The sequence below is a fragment of the Eublepharis macularius genome, chromosome 7 (genome assembly GCF_028583425.1).
Source record: "Eublepharis macularius isolate TG4126 chromosome 7, MPM_Emac_v1.0, whole genome shotgun sequence".
Taxonomy (NCBI): domain Eukaryota; kingdom Metazoa; phylum Chordata; class Lepidosauria; order Squamata; family Eublepharidae; genus Eublepharis; species Eublepharis macularius.
The window spans coordinates 64,825,184-64,848,032 of NC_072796.1; the positions used below are offsets into that span (position 1 = coordinate 64,825,184).

Below are 22,849 nucleotides of genomic sequence, written 5' to 3' on the forward strand. Positions count from 1 at the left end.
GTGTCTGCCCCAATCACCTCACAGGAGATGTCTCCTGGAGGGCCTGTAAGTGCCTCTCCTGTGCGATGTGGGCCCCCCACTACCTCCAATATCTGGAATCACTTCCAGAGAATGGAGGAGCCCCTGTTTGCCCAGTGCAAGCATTGTAGGCAATGGATCAGTTGCGGGAGGGATGTGAACCATCTCTCCAAGTCTGGCATGCGGAACTACCTGAAGAGGCAACACCAGGTGGTGTTTCTTCAGGGCTTTGGAAAGTTCAAGTGGCACCACATGGATGCCAGCTAGCCAGAAGGAGGCAGGCTCCTCTGGTGCTCTCCCCCCATGGGTTCCTGTAGGGCAGGGATGCCAAACATCTCTGACAGAGATGCTTGGTACGCAGGGCACTAGTGTGCCCAAAAGGGGGATCCAGAAGGTGAGCAGGCGCATGACGCGCTGTATTGTCACAATGATTGCCCATGATGGCCAGCCATTCTCCCTAGTAAGTCAACACAGCTTCCAGGAGTTGCTCTAGGATCCTGCTCCCTGGTACGCAATCCCTGCTCGCAAGTGTGACGGGAACCTCACAAGCACCAGAGATGCCCTCTGTGTGCGGGTGAGGCGTAGGCAGGCCAAGAGGGGCCACCTGACATCAGAAGGGGTGGGCGGGGGCCCCAGCCCTGCGGGTCCCTCTCTTGCTCCTTCTGAGCAGGCTCCCTCCACGGCCGCTGGGATGTCCTTGGAGATGGAGATGCTCCGGCGGCCCCTCGGCCCCTCTGGGACTGTGAGTCGTGTGAGACAGGATTTGGCGGAGGCAATGGTCAGGGACTACCTTGTGGAGCTCTATGAGTTGCTGTCTACCGATCTGTTGAGCTACCGGGCCAAGGAGGCGGTCTGGCTGGACGTCTCCCTCAAGATGCAGAGGCTCCTCTCATGCCCTCCGACGAGCATGGAGAGCGAGTGCATCCTTTCTTATGTGGGTGACATTGTCAGCTCACATCGCACTCGCCTTCTCCCATGGAAAGTTGAGCAGTTGGTCTTCCTGAAGGTCAACATACAGCTGTTCGATTTCTGAGTCGACTTCCAGAGCAAATGAGGTGAGCCCTCGAGGTCTGCATCCTTTGTGAGTCTAGGAACTGGAGAATAGTGGCAGTAGGGATGCACCCTGCAATTTGGCCATCTCCCCAAGCATCCACCCACCCACCCACAGACTGCATCAGCACTGGCCCAGTCCCTGAGGGTACAAATTTGTTCTGATAAATGTGACTAGAGGCCCCAGAAATGTTGACTGCCACTGGAATGGGAAGACAGGGAGAGACAGGTTAGGTTAGGTAAACTGTAAACTGTAGAAGGACACATGGAAACCCAGAGAAGCAGACCCAAACTAAGCTATTTACTGTTGTTAAATGTTTTAAAATTGCTGTTGTTAAATGTTGGTTAATTCTCTAAAACGTTGTCCAATTTTGTTGATGCCGAATGTTGATATTGATAACTGCTGTTAAATGTTGTTGTTGAAGGGGTGGGGGGAGTAGGGAAGAATGGTGTGGGTGGGCGCCCGCTGATGATGAAGACTAGGTCCCAACATTGCCTCATAGGTAGTGTTCAGCCTGAAGCTGGCGTGGGGGGTGGGAGGAATCCTTTGCAACTGTGGTCCGCGAATGTCACTGTGTTGTGCTTGTGGCTTGGTACTGTGTGGTTCTGCTCTGTGGTGTTTCTCCACTGGCTGAACTCAGAGCCTGGCTGGAGGAAATGACAATGGTTCTGCTGGACTAAGTTGCAAAAATGTCCCCTGGTTGAATTTGGTTTGGGTGGAATCGATGATGTGATGAAAATCCAAGAAATCTAAGAAATAAATCCAAGAAATTCATTTTTTAAGATTTTTTTTGGTGTGTGATTCTCTGGTGTGATTTTATTTTTTTGGTTCAAACTGGACTGTATGTTGTGATTTGAATGTGCCACTAACGTGCCACCCTCAGCCCACTTGTGAGGAGGGAGGGCAAGGGAATCCAAGAAATACATTTTTAAAGAATTTTTTTTTGATGTGTGATTCTCTGGTGTGATGTTATTTTTTTGGTTCAAACTGGACTGTATGTTGTGATTTGAATATGTAATGTAATGTGATGTACTGCTGTAATGTAATGTTAATAATGCTGTTATGGGGGGAGGGAGGGTAGGAAGTCCAAGCAATAAAATTTTAAAGAAATTATTTTTGTTGTTTTTGTGTGACTTTTTAGTGTGATGTTGAGGTTGTTTTAATCTAGGACTGTAAGTTGTGATTTAATAGTGATGTGAATTGTGATGTTTAATGCTGTTGAGAAATAAAAATTTAAAAAATTATGTTTGTTGTGTGTGTGTCATTCTCTGGTGTGATGTTGGGGGTTGTTTTAATCTACAGTGTGTGATTCTCTGGTGCTAAGATAGGGAAGAATGGAGAGTGGCTGGCCAGCCAGCTCAGGGGGCGATGGAGGATTTTGGGATGTGTGTCATTGCTTCTGCTTTGCTTTCCCAGGGATAAGCTTGCATCAGGGGTGCATGCCTGTGCTGTGTGGCACCCACCCTGTGCATGAGTGCCCCTGGGAGCAAAGTCTGAAAAGTTCTCGTCCTAGGGAAGAATGGAGAGCGGATGGCCAGCCAGCTCTGGGGGTAATGGAGGATTTTGAGGTGTGTGTCTTTGCTTTCGTTGGGGGGTGGATTGTGAGTGGGACTGTGGCTGCGGCCATTGACAGCCACAATCTATGCGTTTCTGCTGTGTGGTAGTTTTCTCTACAGTAGAAATAGAGTATGGGATGGAAATCACCTTTGGGGAGGCATGAAATGGCCTACAAAAGAGCAATCTCCTTGAAACTTGAGGGGGTGGGAGGAGGTGTAGGATCAGGACCCCTGAAAATTGGGCGCATTTTGCTTGCAACATGCCACCCCAAGCCACCAAGAAAGCCTCCTTGTTTTTCCCCATAGGGAATAATGGAGAGTGGGCTGGGGTACCTTTTTGGGGTACCTTTTTGAAGTTCAATCGTTCTGAAACTTGGGGGGTCATTAGAGGAGAGTTTGGAGAAGGTCCCCACCAAGCTTGGTGTGATTAGGAAAGAAAATGCGCCCCCCCGCCCAGGCTCCCGGAAAGCCGGGAGCATGGTCCCATTGAAAATAACGGCCAAATCTTTCCTAATCACACCCGAAGAGACCCGAATCGCGATTTCTGAAGCTGCTTACTGCTTCAGGAATTGCTTGATTCTGAATCTTTTTCCTGATTTGGGTAAACCAAATTGGGTAAACCAAAGCACCCTGGCACTGCTCACCCCTAGTTACGATTCTTAAAGTCCTTCACATCCTTGGGTCCACATATTTGAAGGGGCCATCTCCTCCTATATGTTCCCATGTATCAATTACAGCCTTCAACCGCCATCTGCTAGACCCAGACTTTCTGTCTGATGTTGGTGGTCCTCCTGGCATCAATGGGGGGGGGGGGTTGTTCCCCCCGCCCCCAGTCATGTTGTCTCTGTTTTAGCGCTTGCAATTTCCTACTACAGGGCTGGAATGCAGACGTGTGAAATACTGACCACCACACTGAGAAGCTGTTTTATTGTATTTATAATGCTGATGGATTTTATTCTATATTGTTGCTGTTTTTATCCTTATATACATTAACTGACTGTTACCTTCTCTGAGCCCATTTGTGGGGAGAGTGGGTTATATATGTTTAATAAAATCAAAATCAATCAAATCAAATGGAACCTGGGTCTTCTCCATTGCACTTCCACTCTGTAGAATGGGCTCCAGAGAAGCTGCCTTGCAAGAGATCTTCAGGAGGCAATACAAGACTTGTTTTTTTGCCAAGTGTATGATGGGTTTTTTTGATGGAGTACAATGGCAGCCATTCTGGGTGGAGGGTTTTTTGTGATTTTTTATTTTATTTATTTCTAATCTACTATTATTTTGTTAATCATTATCTGTAAACCATCTTGAGAAGAGGAGACAAGGTACAAATAACTAAAATGAATAAATGCTGGGGTAGTCTCAACGTTTTATTTTGGATTCACAACAATTTTATGCATATGTAAATATTCATAAGTGTTGCAAATATGTGGGCTGAGAAGCTCCTAACAGCAACAAAGAACTGTTGTCGTACAAGCGAAATATTTAAGATCACTTTAACAAAACAAGCATTAAAAAGTTTTGACTAACACAATGTAATGCTAGAGGAACACAGGAATATCAAGACGAACACTTCGAAATTTTAAATTTTGGCATTAATGAATACTATACTATATTTGGACAGCAAAATATCACAGAGGCTATCACATTTAGACATTCTAAATAAAAAGTGGCCTGAAATACTGAACACATTTCATTGTATAAAAAAACGTATTGGTTTCCATGACTCACCTGAAAACAGTCCTGATCTTGACCCCTTATCAGCAATCGTAACTGCTGGGTAGTAGTCTGAGAGTCATTTCTCAGAATTAATTTCTGTTGACTAAAATTTATTTTTAAAAAGAGTTAAATATTCAGTTTTCATTTGCTGTTGCCAAAAATTTTTAGAAAAGAGTTTACTATTAATTTGTCATTTGCTTGTATTGAGAGATGAACAGAACAGCTGTAAATTTTCTAGGAATCTATGTGATAGCTACTAAAGAGAAAATGTAACATTAACGTTTCCCTTTATGCCTGCTATTTAATCTAGAATTGGATGTTAACATACTTTGACTTGATTTATTTATCTTGTATACTGCGCTCCCTGCTTACGTGGGTTCAGAATGGATAAACAACAACGAATATAATCACATTAAAAACCATAAATAAAAACATACAGTTTAATAAACATCTCAACAGCAGACCCACATTTCCTAACCCTAGCCAAACATTCCATGGGAATGGGGGATGGTGAAATGAAGATAAATCAACTGGTGAAAAAGCCAAGGCTGGGAGTGGGGGTACAATACTTCCTCCCAACAGGAGACTGAACTTGTCCATGCCCCAACCTCAACCATATGCCTGGAGGAACATCTCTGTCTTACAGGCCTCGTGAAAGAATAACAAGTCTGTCTGGGCCCGAGTCCCAGCAGACAGAGTTCCACCAAGCTGGGGCCAGGACCAAAAAGGTCCTGGCTCTGGTCATGGCTAGGCGAGCCTCCTTGGAGCCAGGGACCACCAGGAGCTGTTTATCAGCATATTGAAGAACCCCCCGGGACACATATAGTGAGAGGCGGTCCCGCAGATATACTGGTCCCAGTCTGCTAAGGGCTTTATAGGTTAAAATTAAAACCATGAATCTGATCTGGAACTCCACAGGAAGCCAAAGCAGTCAGTGCAGGATAGGTGTTATGTGTGCCCTATACAGAGTATTCGTAAGGACATGCACAGCTGCATTCTGGACCTAAAGTAATTTCTGGACCAGACCCAAGGGTAGCCCAGCATAGAGCAAGTTACAGAAGTCCAGTCTGGAGGTGACCATTGCTTGGATCGCTGTCATTAGGTCATGGGTCATTAGGACAAGCTGCCTGACCTGCCACAGATGGAAAAAGGCAGACCTGGCAACTGCCATTAACTTAATAAACCATATGATAACATAGATAAGGAGGCACCCAGAATCACCCCCAAACTTTCACAAGGTCTGTTCAGAATTCTTAGAACATTTAATATTCACAACACATACTTCTGGATGCATGGAGTAATCTACAAGGCCAGAAGAGGTAAAACCATCAAGCAGCATATTTTAATGTCATTAAACAGTGGCATTTAATGCTAGTTGCTGGGCATTTATTGTGTTTACTTATAATGCACTGATTTGGTTTCAGCAGCTCACATAACAAAATACCTAAGGCCAGCCTTGCTTGAATTGCATTTCCTTTGCTCAAAGTATGCTTAAATAAGGGTTGTCATCATTAGGATCATGGACAATGCTTTTCAGGCTGCTTGTTGTTCAAGACTTTAAAATGTGCAGATTTTTCTTTTTGATTATCAAGACAAGATAGCATTCACTGCTATAAATACCGTGTGGAGTTTATTCCCTTTCAATGGAACACGCTACCATGATTTCATTAGCTTCAGGTCACAAAAAGAAACCAATGTATCACAACAGATTAGTAATAGGGCTAAAATTTATCACTTGATGTGTGTGTTCTCTGTTGCCTTAGAATTAAGATACTTTGATAGCTTGTGTACTGAGACCTATACATCTGCTCAAGGAATTTCCCTGGAATGACAGTCACATCTGCTCACTTTATGCCTCCTATATGGAATGCCTAGAGAAACTTCCCTTAAGGTTCTTCTCCCAAATGAACTGAGAAATTATAGCACTGGGAGAACTGCAAAGGCAAATGGAATCCTCTAATAAACCTTCTACAGTCTTCATGCAAGTTTTGTTTCTAGTCCGACTGTGATTTAAGATGAACAGGAAGACTAAGGCCCTAGTCTTGGCAGTGCAATGGAATCAGAAAGTATGGTGGTGACAACGGCATCAGTACTCTTGAAAGCAAGATTTTCCATTTCTATGCAGCCTGCCTTTTTCTCCCCAAAAACATATTGGGGGAGGGGAGGTTTCCATTGGACACCTGGGAATAGATTAAAGATACAAAGCAGGGGGTTGTAGGGGGACAAACTGACAAAAGTCATGCCTCTGGCTTTCCACCAAGAGAACATATGGCTACATTCCAAGCCATTTTCTGTACAAATGCTGAGGCCTAATTTGTGTGCTCAGTAGTTAATTTCCATAAAAGATGGGACAAGCCTCCCTTGAAAGCAAAAGGCAGGTACAAACTCACTGAAAATCCACCTGGGAAAGAATTAAAACTTGAGGACTTTAGAAGCTAAATTCATCCTAGCCCTATTTTCTGGTTGAAATCTTTAATATTAATAACATTTGTAATTAATATTAATAACATCTGTTCATCTTTAATATCAACAACATGTAAAGAATTACATACTAATAATTGCAACAACCAAGAGTGAGAGATTTCATTTCTTTTCTTCAGAGGCATGCAAAGAAACATGGCAGGATCGTGACTTGAATGTAAACTTGAATACAAGGGGCTGGAATTCAAATAACTGTGCTTAGTATTCGGCTTCTACATAGGAGAGATTTCCTGCCTTCCATTTCCCCTACATCCTATTAGCTCCCTGAAAAGCTACACCTGAGCATCAGGAGATCCTCTGGAGCGTTATGCTGGGAAAACAGTTATAGTCTGTCTGCACATACGGAGAATTCATGCTTGCTCATAGGGCAGTTAAGAACCCAGTTCAGTTGTGGAAGATCTTTCTTAGGGCATTATTCACTGCACAAACTTACTCTCAGGTTTTAAATAAGGTATTTAAATTACAAACGAAACATTGGCTCAAGCTTTATACAGAATTCAACTAAACATTGTTGAAAGAATTTTCTTGGTACTTACACTGTTCTGCCAAGTTGTACTCCGCCCCATGCCACAAGCTGCTTGTTAGCAAGGATGGGAGGAACTTCTGAGTTGTGGCACATTTGTGAGAAAGGTTTGCTGTCCACCACAGGTACTTCAGCCTTCACAGTCACTTTATACTCTGGCCCAGAAGGTAATACAAAAATTTTCACAACGCTGTTAAAATAAAAGCTCAGGTTAAATACTCCATAAAAAGGAACTCTGACTTTCATGATTAGGTCATATAGGATACTACCTTTCAGTGCTTCTACAGTCCTTTGGAGAGAACCGAACTGTCACTTCTTGTTCTTCCCCAGGTATAAGAGACAGTTCCTCAGGCTCAACAGAGATGCTGTTACTTGGTTCCAGTGTCTGAAAATGAATATTGTTAGTTCAAGTAGCCATTAGTGCCTCAGAGCAGGATGGGCCTGCTGCTGTTTGCTCTCTGCCCCTGCTGATGCTTTGGCAGGAGAGAGAAGAATGGCAATTAAAGGAGAGGCATTAGTAGCCATCGCAGAGGCTTGTTCTGGAGCTGTGAAAGACAAGGCTGCTGCACTGTCCTGTCACAGCAGCTCTGCTGTAGTTACTGCTTAGGGTGTTCATCTGAGACAGCTTTTTCTTTTCTGTTCCAGCCACCGCTGCTAGTGACCAAGAGGCATGAGAAGCTGATGGCAGATTTCTAAAGATGTTTCAACATTTTATCCTGCTAATTCCTTAACAAAGTAAAAGAGTTGTGGAAGTTTGTCTGACCATAGCAGGCATAGCATGGACTAGGTGTGTGTGGATCACCTCCTCAGGATAGTGGAAGCCTTTGCAAGATATCTACATATGGAGTATATTTGCCCATGGAATATGGAGTAGGCACAGCCCATACAAGGATACCTTTTCTCCCCTGATGGAGAATAGCTGGGTACAAATATCCAAACAAACACAAGTTTGCAGTATGTAGCAGCTGTACTAGACACAAATCCAAGTGGCCAACTATGTTGTGCTCTAGAAGAGAAAGTGCATATGTAACCACTTGAATGACACTGTAGCCAGATGAATAACTGTATAATGTCATATTAAACTACTTGTGTGGCTATCCACCTTGTTGCTGCAGCACACAACCACTTCCACTGGCTCACAAAGGAAACCAAGGAGAAGTAGACTTGTGCTCTGCTTCCCATTGTGAGTGGATGCCAAAAACAGGGAATTATCACTGGTGCTCATCCCAGATCATGATTGGTAGTGGTACAGCAGGACAGACAACTGGTCACTGTTTGCTCCAGGCTGCCATATCAATTTTTATTTTACTAAGAAAAAGAAGAAACTAAAGAGTCTCTTGCCACTCAGCTCTTACGTATTTACAAAGTTAGACTGGTCTGACAATTTCAGAAATACTTAGAACAGAGATAGTCACTCACCATGATCTTTAAATCCACTTTAATATTCCCAGCATTCTTTAGAGGCAGCTGTTGTCTTGTTGATGATCCTATTCTTGCAGACACATGTAAAGTCTGGAGGGAAAGATATCAAACTGCTGACATCTAATACAGGAAGATCGGAGATATCAAAAGTGATGTTTGTTTTTAAAATGTACCTGCAGACCCTTTGGGGCATATATTCTAGGAGTTCCAGATCTTGCACAAAGAGGAATACTTAAAATGTTAGTAGGCTCTGGACAATCAACCTCCACATCAATTCTTGCCAAGTATTCATCCGCTGGGCCCAAAAAATCTGGAACAGTTTAAATTTGATATTTTTTACTCAAATGCACAAAAATATTGTACCTTACTCTATTTAGTCAGACTTAACAGTATATTACCTCAAGTTTTAATCAGACCAGCAGTGAAATCAAATGAGAAAATACCAGGTAACTTATTAAGAGCCCAACAAGGGCTAAAAGCTAACCTTCAAATTTACAAGGAAATCAAATGGCACAGGAACAGTGGTAGTGAAGTATTTCATATTAATTTAAAAAAAAACACTTATCTTTAAAAAACATTCAAATCTCAAAATGGCAGCTGAAAGTCACTTTAGAAAACAGTGCAACACACACTATTAAAACTACATTGTAATTTATTACTGCTTTTCAGTAGCCTTTGATAAAAAGGCAGATTGTTAAATGCTCTGAATCTCAATAAATCAAGCCACCTGAAAGGCATGTAAAAACAATGCTTCTGACCGCCGCAAGGCTCTTTTAGTATCACACAGATACAAGGAAGACATGCAAAGTACTTCATTTTTCACTGGTTGCCACAACATACGGGTTGGCTTCCAAAAAGTGTCCCAAGGAAAAGCAGCTTCCCATTCTCCTCATAATTCAAAACAGAAGCTGCTGACATACTTGCCAATTATACCTGTCACACAATACAGTCTTGTTCAAAGAACCGGTATGTTAATTTGATATCCTAGCACACTACTTGCTCTAATCAAGACATGTTTGCACATGATGCCTTCAATGTTAAAGATGAAAATCTGCAGAAGACTTAACATAATGCTCAAATATTGTTTAAAGCTTGCTGAAATCTGACCTAACAACCCATCCACACATTTTATGGTAGAAAATAGAGAAATATTCTGTCTCATAATAGTAGCAATGAGGGGTGATCACCCAAAAAATATCTGGGTTTCCTGCTTCAGATTTACCCAAAGTGGGAAAACAATTCAAGATAACCTGAATCCTGAAGCAGCTTGGTTTTTAAATGCCTCGGTATGCTCTGTAAAAATTTGGGAATCTTTACGGAGCACAGCGAAGCTCAAAGCAGTACTTTTCTTTCCATTTGCAAATGGCAAGAAAAGTGTTGCTTTCAAGCTTCCTGCCCCGCTGCCTTTCTTACCCGATGGAAGGGGGAGGAGGGGGTTCCCTTCTCCCCCTCCCTTTGGGTGAAAAAAGTGGCAGGGCGGGAAGTTTGAAACTTTTCTTTCTGTTTGCAAATGCAAGCAGCTAGAAAAGTGCTGTGGCTACTGCCTCTTTTCCCGAAGCTTCCCGAAGCAATACAAATAGCTTTGGGAAGCTGTGTTTCAGGATTCCCGAATTGGCTCAGCAATGCTGGGGCCGATTCATGAATCCCAAATCTTTCCAAATTGGGCTCGATTTGGGTTAAAAACCAGAATAGGAAACCCGAAGCACACAGCCCTAGTATCTGTGTCTCTTCTGCATGTACCTGAGCAACATACACTTTCAGAGAATATTTTCATGTGTTCTTAAATCTAACACTGCCATGGAGCCTTTTCACCCATGTGCATTAGATTTAGACAGCAAATGCTGTATATGAAATATTTTGATCATTACTAGGTAGGGGTGTGCAATTTAGTATTAATATATCAGCTATATACCTGGATAATGGTTAAATCCAGGTATGCTGAATCAAATTAGAGAATCCCAAATTACTACTACTACTACTACTACTACTACTACGATTTATAAACCGCCCATCCTCAGGATACCAGGATATTGAATACATGAATACCAGATAAAACTGAATATACCTGGTTTTATCTGTCAAATGCAGCTTAGCCAGTTAAAAGCTGGCTAGCTGCTTCTTTGATGTTTTTGTTACTTTGTTTCAGAGAGGATTTATTTGCAAGTAGCCAAAGGATGTGCATTGGGGAGATAGCTTTTTTCTGGTTGTGTTAGTGACAGGTTGGTTGCTCTGCTGCTTGCTAGTGTTATATATTATTGCTATATATTCTTAAGGGTTGTTTTAGTGGTAGGGAGGGTTGCTTAATGTTTATTGATGTTTGCTTGACATTTATTTGCTTGTTGCTTCTTGTGGGGGAAGGTGCTTAAGCAATTGCTTGCTTGCTATTTATTTGTTACAGTGTCCCTTGCTTCAAAAGATTCTGGTGATATTCTCTGGATTGATGTTGGTACTCTTGCTTTGGTTCTGTTGGGATTCTCTGGTTTAACATTGGGTCTGGTGGGACTGTCCAATTTGACACTGGTTCTGTTGCTTCTGTTTTGCGTGATTCCCTGGTTTGACATTGGTTCTGTTGGAATTCTCTGGTTTGATGTTAGTTCCCTTGCTTTAGTTTGGTATTGGTGGGATTCCCTTGCTTCTGTTTGGTTCTGTTTCCCCCCACACGAAACAAAAGAGAGTGGCCGGGGCAGCTTGTTCACAGGCCCATAGTACTGGATCCCTGGGTCCAATCTTTCTGAAATTGGGGGGGGGGGGGTGGTGGTTTAGCGGACAGGAAGAATTAGATTTTCTGTAAATCTGGTGGTTTGCTTGAAAATTCCCCCCTCAGTCCATCCAGATAGTTACCCCCATAGGAAATAAATGACCAAATATAATTGGAATTCTCTAATAAAACCAAATCTGGTTAGACAATTTGACCCAGTTATCAGGAATACCGAATATATATGGCACTGCTGATCCACATCCCTAATACTAGGTTCAAAGATTCATTTCACCAATTGAATTTTATTCTGACAGGCTAATAACTATCTGATACTGACCAAATTCAAGACACAGTTTGTTAGAGTTCTGTACCTGATGAGAGGCGTTTACTTGGTGCATGAAACTGGACCCAAACTATTACAGCTTCAGGATCCTAGAGGGAAAAATATTTGAGTAAAATCAAGAGTGCTACAGAAACTTCAACTCTCAAAAATGTTTCAATTATAAAACTTGAAACACTGACATTAATTTCATAATTTGAACAGAACTACAATTTTAAACAATTAATTAGGGCAATTTAATATAAGTAGAGATGGGCACAAAATGGGGAAAAAACAAAACGAGCGTTTCGTGCTTCATCACATTCTACGAATCACGAATTATGAACTTTCATGAAAATGGCCTGTTTTGTGAAATGATTCATTAGTTTCGTGATTCTTCAGAACTCAGGGCACTTCAATGGCTCCCTTCATACCAAGAGATGCCAAACTCGCAGGGAGACTTCAGCAGGTTCTCCTCCACGCACCCTCACCCAACAAAAGCCAGCAAGAACAAATGCTCTAAATATGAATATAAGCAAAGAAAATTAAAGAAAAAAAGCTAGGCCCCAGAGCCAGGCAATGCCCTGAGACGGGTTGGGTGGGGTGGAGGAAAGAAGGCACCCTCACTCAATGACCTTCCCAGCAAGGCCAAGAGATGAAAGTAAGAAAGAGGCTTTTCAGTCTCTTTTAAAGCAGCTACAAGCAAAGAGGGAAGGTCTCTGACAAGCTACACAGACAAGGGGACCAAAGGGTCCAGAATACAATCTATATTTTTTAATAATAAAAATGCAAGTGCAAAAGTGCATTAATTCTCATTGCATTTCTAACTTTACCTCCCTACTGTTCTATTTAAGTGGACAATACCAACAATACATTTAACCCAATGCTTAACAAATACATATTGTTCCATCAAAGAAGAATAGGAAGTCCATCCATGTTCATAGAATGCAGTCCACAAGGTAAGTATATGTTTGTAATCAATAATTATAAGACGTTGTTTCTTCTTTCTTGCAGGCAGGGCTCCGTCGGGAAACAGACAGGACAAAAGCCGGGGAGCAAGATGAGGGAAGAATTCTCCCAGGCTGTTGGCAACGGGTCCAGCCAAAAGCTCCCAAGTCCACTCTCTCACTCCAAATCCCATCAACAGGTCCTCCCTCTCCCTCTGTCTACTAGAACTGAAAAGCTCAAGGCAAAGAGCTGTGCCTTATGTAAGAAATGCTCACACAGAGCAGAATAGGAGGTCCTTGGTTAGCAGACAGACCTGCCAACAGGGTTTGGAGGGATGAGATTGGTGTTCCCATGGCTATAGAAGGCCCATCTCCTCAGTTGCCTAGGAGATTAACCCCCCTGCTCCTTGCTGTATAGGGCAGAATGGAGGCTCTCGTTGGCAGGGAGGGCTGCCTATCAAAGTTATGTGGGCTAAGATTGGGGTTTCCAATGGCAACAAAAGGTCTGCAGACATGCCTATGTTGCCTAGGGAATCAATGGATCAGCGCCAGCCTATCTGGCATCACAAATCATTCATGAATCAAACAAATTGGTCCAATTTGTCACAAAATTTGATTCGTATTTCAATTTGTGCCCATGTCTAAATATAAGTAGTTTTTATTTAAAACCATGAAGAATAGATGCAGGAAAAAAGTAGAGTTCTTCTGAAGTATGGGAGATATTTTTCATCAGCCACTTGGGCACCGCTGTACTATAACAATAGGAATGCCATCAACTGAGATATCAAGTTGTTATTTTGAACGTTAAAACAAAATAAAAGCAAGGAATGTTTCTGCATTTGGCCAGATTTGCAAATTTATACCCACCTTTCTGCCCTCATCATAGCCCCCAAGATTATAAATAAATAAAAACACGGCTTTAAAACCATTAAAACTAAGGAAAAAAACATATTGCAAAATTATGTGTTAAACTTAATATGCTTTTCTTGAAAGATATCATTTCTAATGGCAATGGTTTCATATGAGCAATCCAATGAAAAGATTGGATATTCCTATCCAAAAGAATATGCAAAACATCTTAATATCAGTACAAATACACATGTACACACACACACGATCCCTGATTGTCTGGATTAGCTTGGAGTAGCATCGACAGATATTTGGTCTGCAGCATCATAGACCATTAAGAATTTAGCTCAAACTGTACTGAATTTAAGTAAGAGCTCTCTGGGAGGTATATTTGATGTTTTGTTTTATATAAAACCAGTTTTATTTGTAATATAATTGTGATTATACTGATCTTATTCAAAAGACTGTTTCATAACTGATAAGAATTCCTAAATGCCTAGATTTAACAAACCTTACAAGACAGTAATAAGTAGGGATGTGCGCGTCAGATAAAATACCCGAATTGGGCCCGATTCGTAAAGGTTCGGTATTTCTGAATGCTGGCCAGCATGCTGGCCCCGATTCAGAAATACCGAATCAAAGTTTTCCCGAAGCATTTGTAATGCTTTGGGAAAGCTTTAGGGGCCCCAGGGGTTAAGTTTAAAGGGCCCTTTCGCAAGCAGCAGGCATACCCCACTTACCTGGCACCAGCTGGAGGAGGAGGCCCTCCCGCCTCCCCACTGGCCCCCCGATGGCAGCGGTGGCCCTCTCTTCTGGCCAGTGTGGTGTTGGCGACTGGAGCCTGACTAGGTAAGTGCGGTGTGAGTGGGAGTTTAGGGGTGGGAGTTTAAGGGAGGGGGTGGGCCTCCCCCCTCCCCCCATCACTTCAGAATGCTCCGAACCTTTACAGGCAGCAGGGAAGACCCTCTTTGCTGGCCAGCCGCGCCTCCACGGCAGCAGCGGCAGCAGGGAAGGCCCTCTTTGCTGGCCAGCGGTGCCTGTGTGGTGGTGGCAGGGGAGGCCTTCTCCACCGGCCAGCTAGCCAGCGCGGCATTGGTGGCTGGAGCCTGACCAGTTAAGTGGGGTGGGGGTGGGGGGATGGGGTTAAAGGGTGGGTTGGGAGTTTAAGGGTGGGAGTGGGCCTCCTCCCTCCCCCCGTCACTTCAGTATGCTCCAAATTTTTACGGAGCATAGGTGTCCAGTTCAATCCATATGAGACAAGGTTGTTCCCTTAAGATGTCGTATCTAATTCTTGAACTGGGAGAATGTATGGTGATAAATTATCTTGAAGCTGGCATGGACTTTTTAATATGTGATGGAATTTTACATGTGAAATGTTTTCTTCTGCGCTGTGGTTCTAATTGTAAAGAGGGAGGAAGTGATCTTGTATGCATACAAAAATTGCCTTATTAACATGATCTTGTTGCTTGGTGTGAACATTATCTTGCCTTTGGGCTACCTGGAATGTAATAGTGGATTTTGGTCACTCAGATGCCAACTCACAGTGGCCAGCTTCACTTACAGGCAAATGCAACTGGTTCGTGCAGAAGCTGAAGCTAAAGAAGAGAGAAATATTCATATCCAACAAGGAAAGGATGTCCTGGATATAGTTAGAACTATAGGGGAACAACTGGTGGATATGACCAAGAAAGGTATTCAAGACATCTATGCACACAGAAACAGGGCTAGCCCTACCCTATAACTAGATAGGCCTCTAAGGGAGTCTAGAGGCCTAGAAAAGGGCATAAAACAATAGAGTTAGTTGTTGTTTTGCCATGTGTAGAAGAACTCATACTAACGCATAAAATGTGCCAATGCCCAGGTGCAGGAGTATCTGAGACTGGCAGGAATGTCTAACTTCATAGAGGCTGGCAATATTTTTTGAGGATAGTTATATTGGTCGAGGGCCAAAAGATATTCAGATGTATGAGAAACTTGTAATCACTAATTCTACATAGATTTTGTTAATACAAAAAGTAGCAAGAATGAACTAGCTACTGTTATATGTTTCAAGAATATGTTTCAGATGTCATACAGATAATAAGTTAGCCAAGAATTTGAGTCTCTGAAGCAACTATAGTTAAGAAAAGGTTACGAAACCTTATAAATATGACAAGCTAATTTGAAAGAGCTTCCTTTTTGGAGGGGCTCCTAGCCTATGATTTTCATATCTTTGAGTATGATACTTTTTTGAATTGATGTAATTGCTCTACTTTAATTATCTATGTAGTTAAAATAGATGGTATAATTTTTCAGTGATTGAGTTGATATCAAGAATACTAAATAATTATTTTCTAATAATAAAGACTTAAACATTGTGGTGTATCTCTTGCCAGGAGTTAAATGATTTGATATAGGAAAGCTAAGTAGACACTAAGGGCTTCTTAAGTGCACGCCTGTATTTGAATCAAGCCTGACCATGGTCACCCAGAACAATGGTGTCATTATTAGAGTATCAGACTAGGATCTGGGAGGTACAGGTTCGAGTTCCTACTCTGCCATGGAAGCTCACTGAGTGACCTTGGGTCAGTCACTGTGTCTCAGCCTAACCTATCTCGTAGAGTGACTGTTATGGATAAAAGGGAAGGGAAGTTGCCCTTCAGGACAACTTATTGCCCACTCAGAGAAGTTTACAAAGTGTGTTATTATTATCCTCATGACAATCACCCTGTGATGTGGTGGGGTTGAGAGAGCTCCAAGAAGCTGTGACTGACCCAAGGTCACCCAGCTGGCTTCAAATGAAGGAGAGGAAAATCAAACCCTGTTCTGCAGATTAGAGTCCTGCCACTTTTAACCACTACACCAAACTGGCTTGTAAGCCACTTTAGCAAGTCATTGAAGCCAGTGGTTGTAAGCCACTTTAGCTTCCTAGTGGGAAGAAAAGGAGGGTATTAAAAAATACAGTAAATCAGATAAATGTCCTTTTTTGTCTCAGTACATAACTACTTACCTGCTCATCGTAGCTTGGATTCATGACATGGGAGATCACTGAAGGAGCTGCTAGCTGAGAGATGTTGTATGTATGAACTGTACTTTTAATGGGAAAATTAATAGGTTCCTTGGAAAACGTGAAGTAACGCCACGCAACAGCATTCTATAATAAAAATAATTTTATACACTGAAAGCAGACCATTAGCAGGTTTAGGGAAACTATTGAACAACTGAGATAATTTCCTATTGATGCATATTAACAACACCATTTCAATAAGCCAAGAAGGTAAATTTTCATCTTTATATGAATAATTAGGAATCCTGTGTGCTATGTATTACCCTCTTCAAGGGAAAAAAAATCTTGACATTATGTGAGACCCTTTACTACTGACTGGAGAAAGACTCCTATAACATCAGCTTTTAACAAGTAAAAAGCTTCTTCTACACAATAGACACTTGCAGAAGAAAATCTTAATTTGTGTATTCTGAATCTCCCAATTCCATTTTACAGATCTATTTTTTCTTTTAGAGTAGGATGCAAATTAGAAGGCAGTAAATGAACTTAAGAAAGGAGGTGTATTATCTTACATTATAAGAAGCCCAGAGGAGTTAGTCATGTTTGTCTCTTGTAGCAAAATAGTAAAGAGTCCAGTAGCACCTTTAAGACGAACCAACTTTACTGCAGCATAAGCTTTCGAGAACCACAGTTCTCTTTGTCAGATGACTCTTTACTATTTTATTAAATAATAAGAGAGACAGTAATTTTGGCAATAGAGTTCTGAATAGAGGTGAGAACAGCACTGAGAACAGCAACAGAAGGCCAGAGAGGAAAGGTTGCAGTAATCAAGGTGAGAGATGACTATAACATAAGCCAATGCAATGGAAAATGCAATGCAATGGAAAATAATCAGTCAGTCAACTGCCATTGTGAGACTGGCTGTAGGGAAGTTCATGGATACAGACAGGTGTCAAAGTAATGGGGTTTGGTTAGATCACCCAGGGACACTGCGTTGACAGCACAGCAGACTGTGCCGAAGGGAGAGAAGGGGAAAAAAGTTTATCTATGTGTATATTTCAAGCAAACAATGATGAAGCCAACATAGCAATTGCTTGAACTCTGAAAAATAACGTAAAAGAAAAGATACCACATGGACAGAATTTTATGGTACTAGTTGCTGTACTTACTGCATTGATAACAAGTCTTACTGGCACTCTAGCATGTGTCTTATTGATCAGTTTTAGCGGAAGAGCTTTCCAGCTGCCAGATGGCAGATCACCAAAGTCAAGTTGGTTTGTTTCCACCTAATATCAGGGAAAGGAACAAATTCTGAAAATTAAACTACAACAAACCATACTTTTTTGTATGAAAAAGTAACCCAGACAAAAATTCACTGCTAAGAATTCATATAGTCTTCCTCCAGTCCACTAGGGCAAAGCAATGTACTTCCTCAGAAGCAAGAAAAAGATAGTTACATATACAGTGGTTAAGAGACCATTACGACCAAGCCTTCCACAAAGTAACTGCTTTTAATTAATGGTGCATTTAGGCTCTATTCTTTAGTTATTTCAATTCCATGAACTTCACTGACATTACTTTAAATGCAAAGCTCTATATAGCATGCTTGAAATATGCAGCAAAACTGCTTCCTCCTCCCTCTCCAAACAGTGACAAGAACTAGGGATTCGACAGATTTCTATCCAGAGGGGTTTTTTTTTTTTGTATCAACTAGTGTAGCAGTACTGTGGACTTGAATTCATTATTTCTTTTTTCAAAACACTGAATGGAAAGGAAAAACCTGAACTGCTGAATGCCAAAAACATTTCAGTATTATCCACACCGATAAGCAATTCATGGAAGCATTGCAATATCAGAAAGAATGTATCCTTTATCTTTTTTCTTAGTAAAGCCACTTAAAACTACTTTCCAGTAAGCAGATTTGTTAGATTTGCCATAACTAGATCTTTACAGAAAAAACAAGTGTCAAAGTTTTACCTCGAGCTCAGGATTTTCAGCAACTGCATTCAAGATTACTCTAGCTGCTAAAGCTTCTGCTTGGACAATTGTCTCTGCATCTGCAGAAAATGGCCAAGAGGCAACGCTAAGTACACACTGGAAGACTCCTGCTTGACAGGGTAAGAATAGTATTTTTATTTCTTCTGTAGTACAAGGTCCTATGATAGTTTTGTTCTTAAAAAGTAGACATCCATGTTTCAGAGGTTCCATCTACAAAGAACAAGAAGTTTTAAAAACACATTCAAAACATTTTTCAATGTATACAAAAAAGTTTATTTTAAAGGATAAATAGATAAAGGCTTATGGAAGATTGTCAGTCACATTTAAGTCTTTTTTTAAATTTTTTAAATTTCAATTAATAAATTGAAACACATAAGACATAAGCTACAATCATACAAATCACACTTCTACAATCATCCAGTTATCAATAATTATCTAGATCATAAAAGCTAAACACATCACCTAAATCATATTAAAAAACCATAATAAACTACTATCTAAATAATTTTGATTTCAAATAAATCATCTCTCTATATAAAACTTGCTAATATAGGTTCTTGATTTTTCACTTCTAAACAACTTTCTGTCTTCATATATAATAATTGTTCTTAATTATTCTTCTTTTTCAGCTATATAATAAAAAAAGACTTTCCATTTTTTTGAAATTCTAAAATTGGCCTATTGTGCATACAAGATGTTAATTTCGACACTGAGGCATCATATAGCTTATTTCTTCCATTCCATCAGATTTGGGCATCTTTCAGCCTTCCTTCCATTTTGCTGCAAATACTATTCTTGCTGCCATCATCACGTACTTAAATAGTTCACTATGCATTTTTGTAATATTACTTGGTAAAATATTTAAGAATGTATTTTTGGATTCATCACAAACTTAAATTTTAGTATCTGCCAGACTGAAATCTTGTCATAACACTTCTTCCCTCACTTCCTTCCAAATTACACTTTGGTAGATGCTTTGAAGTCAATCAACTTTAATTACTCTGACTTGGATAGCCCAGGCTAGCCCATTATCATCAGATATTGGAAGTTAAGCAGTGTTTGCTCTAGTTATTACTTGGATGAGAGAGCACCAAGGAAGTCCAGAGTCACTGTGCAGAGGCAGGCAATAGCAAACCACCTCTGTTCACTTTTGCCCTAAAAACCCAGGAGGTGTCACCATCAGTCAGCTGTGAGTGGACGGCACTTTATACATACACAACTTTAATTCGTAGTTGAGGAACAGGGTTCATAAAATAGAGGACTTTGGTAAGGCTCCAACCACATTGCAAGGCAACCAGGAGTCCCCAATGTGGCATGCATGGGCACTTATCAACCTTTTTTAGCACCCACCAAATGTTTTTTAAAAGTGGGAGGGCTAGGTGGGGCTTTTGCCCGGCAGGGCTTCTGAGTGGCATTTTGAGATCTGACTGGCTCTGCAGATTTTTAAAAAGTCGCTTCAGCAAAGCTGCCACCACAGCACAAAGATCTTCACAGCATGACTGAAGGTAAGCTGTGTGCATGCAAGAAAATACTTTTAAACAGTATGTTCATTTTAAAAAGGCATCCTGAATCAGATTTTATGTCTGAAATGTTGAAGAGTTACTGTTAGAGTTGTGCATAACCCTGACATTTTGTAGTTGCATTTATCATTCTGTGTCAGAATTCCAAAGGTGCCTGAGGCGGTTGGGAACCCTACTATACACAAATGTTTACATACCTTTTCACCATTAAGAGTAACACTACGCAAATCAATACAAACTTGTAGCCAGCGTTCAGATGGATTAAGAAGGCTAAGGACCGTTTGTGATGTGAGCCCCACACAACAAGCATTGCAGAATTTTATTTCTTCTGGTACTCTCACTTGCCCTGGGGAATAAAAAAAATCCAGACAAGACATTCATATATTGACAAGTGTAAAATAGACACTATTTCAACACTGAAGTTGACTGTAATATTATTTTACCTGCAAAAATCAAAAACAATTTAATGTTAAGAGGGTGTCTGCGCCATAGATACTCCCAAAAAGCATACTTTCAGATTCACCAGCGTATCAGTATAGTATTAACTACAGCTTAAGAAAAAACTGTCAATACCTTAAGTGAATATATTGCATTCTGCTCGCTAACTGTAGAAAAAAGTTTAGTATCAAATACTGTTATTGCATACCAATGCCTAAAACAATATGAAAAATTCCAACTAAGATACCATTCCATGAGAAAAGATGTAAATAAACTGCAGTACAGAACAGAATACTTTTCAACATTTGTCAGGCCTGACATATAGCTACCACGTATGTTTTATTCTTTCCTTACTATGGTTATGTGCTTTAGAAAATTTAACATGTAGAACACATATTCAAAAGTTTATACTGAGATGCTCTGAAAAACTGAAGTCTAGTGGTGTGAGGCCATACGAATTTGTAGTATGGATGGTTAGTCAGTAACCCCGGCTGTCCATGTTAGAAATGGTGGGCACCCTAGACAGCTAAGTTAAGAACATAAAATCAGAACTGGGAGAAATAAACACATAGCAGGCAAAGAAATAAAATATGCTTATCATGTAAACAGAAGCTAGAGAGGTTGACATATTAGTCTGTTGCAACAGACAGAAAGTAGTCTTGTTATCATGTTAAAGACTAACAATATTCAACTGAAGCCAACGCTTTGCCCTAGAGCCCACTTCAGATAACCAACTAAGGATTCACTTTATGCATTTAATGGAGTGGGCTCCAGTATATCAAAGCTTATGCTTCAATGAATGTGTTAGTCTAAATGCCACAAAACAGCTTTTTGTTTTCATGTTGTAAACTGATATTGACACATGCAAAATGCTTTATGACTTAAAAAAGCACAAGCAAAGAGGATAGAAATTAATCTAGAAGATGTATAAGATGGATCTGGATCAGATTGTTTTAAACAATGCTGTGAAAGTTAAAGAAAAATGAACTTACCAAATTCAAATGGCACAGATGTTTCCCACTGTCTAGGTCTGGCAATATCAGCGTCTTGCATTGTACCTGATTTACTACTTAGAATATGTGGGTTGGATGTAAACTTATAATGTGGAGTTGTACCCAACAATCCAGACCTAGTATCTGGACCTAGTGGCATTCCTGCAGCCAGTGAGTTTGGATGATGACCCATAGGGATGCTAGAATAAATCAGTCCTGTTGGAAGACCAAGAACTGGAGGACAACCAAGATGATACTGGGGCGAAGTAATATTTGCACTTGATGGAAAGCTTCCCATGTATTGTTGGGCAAATGGAGTTGCTCTAAGGGAACAACCTGTTAACAGGGTTGGCATCACAGAAGGTACTCCTGGAATCTCTGAAGCAGCATTATGGGACTTCAAGTTTCCTGTATTTTGATTTAAGGGAATACAGCCATCAAAACCTCTGGAAGTTGGCAACATATTTAGAGAGGGTAAGCCTAGTCCTTGTGCTGTGTTTGTATAGTCATGGCGTGTTATAGGAGCATCCACCTGACAAAGTTCATTATTGCTGGGTGCCATGTTAGGACAAATGTGTGCAAACTGATCTTTGCTTTTTGATGCAAATTCTGCTGATGACTTCTGGTCCTCAGATTGGCTGTTAGGCTCCGTAGATTCATCTGCCTCTAGTTTCTTACTAAGACTTTTTTGGGTAGTGCTTACTAAGGGGATTTTGTTTGCTTGTAAAGTAATGTTCTTTTTTTCAGTGTCCTGCTCCAGTGCTGAAGATGGACTGGTCCAAACTATGGTTGTGCTCAACTCATTGGAACCATTACTCTGAACAAAAAATAAACAATTATTTGTAAAATCTGATTAAGGCTAGTAACTATATATTAAAAGCACTTCCTACAGTAATTCTATAGACAATGCATGTACAAAAAAAATCAATACATGGAAAAAAGAAAAAACAGATATTTAGAAGCCACAAATGGCCCGCTATGAAAACTAGGCAAATTTGCTGTACCTAAGAAGCTAATTTTTGCTATTAAAAGATATTGACATAGACTTGGATCTCTGCTAAAAGTTCTGAAGGGGATAATTTGCATATTCCCCCCCCCCTTCTGTGGCATACTTCCAACATCCCCAGGCTATTCCTGGAGGGATCTTCTGTCCCCCAGGAGCAGCATTTGAGGCAGAGGGCACTTTGGGGATACAATGGAAGAGGAGATGGGGTAGTCATGCTCTACAGATAAAAATCCTATTGCCTGATTCGTCACATGTAGCCACTACTTTTAAAGAGACAAATGTACAATTTTAGATACACCTTATCTTAAAAATGCATACATTTATCT

At 40.8% G+C, this 22,849-nt stretch overlaps 1 protein-coding gene across 1 annotated transcript in view; it reads right to left on the reverse strand.

Moving 5' to 3' along the window:
• Nucleotides 1–22,849, reverse strand: part of CEP192 (centrosomal protein 192) — a 130,509-nt gene that overhangs the window by 46,202 nt on the left and 61,458 nt on the right. The window contains exons 29-39 of the mRNA XM_054985869.1: nucleotides 21,518–22,334; nucleotides 20,285–20,433; nucleotides 18,547–18,777; nucleotides 17,739–17,855; nucleotides 16,573–16,716; nucleotides 11,840–11,900; nucleotides 8,944–9,080; nucleotides 8,768–8,860; nucleotides 7,618–7,733; nucleotides 7,362–7,538; nucleotides 4,357–4,447 (exon numbers count right to left, since the gene is read on the reverse strand). Coding sequence (XP_054841844.1) covers nucleotides 4,357–4,447; nucleotides 7,362–7,538; nucleotides 7,618–7,733; nucleotides 8,768–8,860; nucleotides 8,944–9,080; nucleotides 11,840–11,900; nucleotides 16,573–16,716; nucleotides 17,739–17,855; nucleotides 18,547–18,777; nucleotides 20,285–20,433; nucleotides 21,518–22,334 — 2,133 coding nt within the window. The remainder of the gene's footprint in view (nucleotides 1–4,356; nucleotides 4,448–7,361; nucleotides 7,539–7,617; nucleotides 7,734–8,767; nucleotides 8,861–8,943; nucleotides 9,081–11,839; nucleotides 11,901–16,572; nucleotides 16,717–17,738; nucleotides 17,856–18,546; nucleotides 18,778–20,284; nucleotides 20,434–21,517; nucleotides 22,335–22,849) is intronic.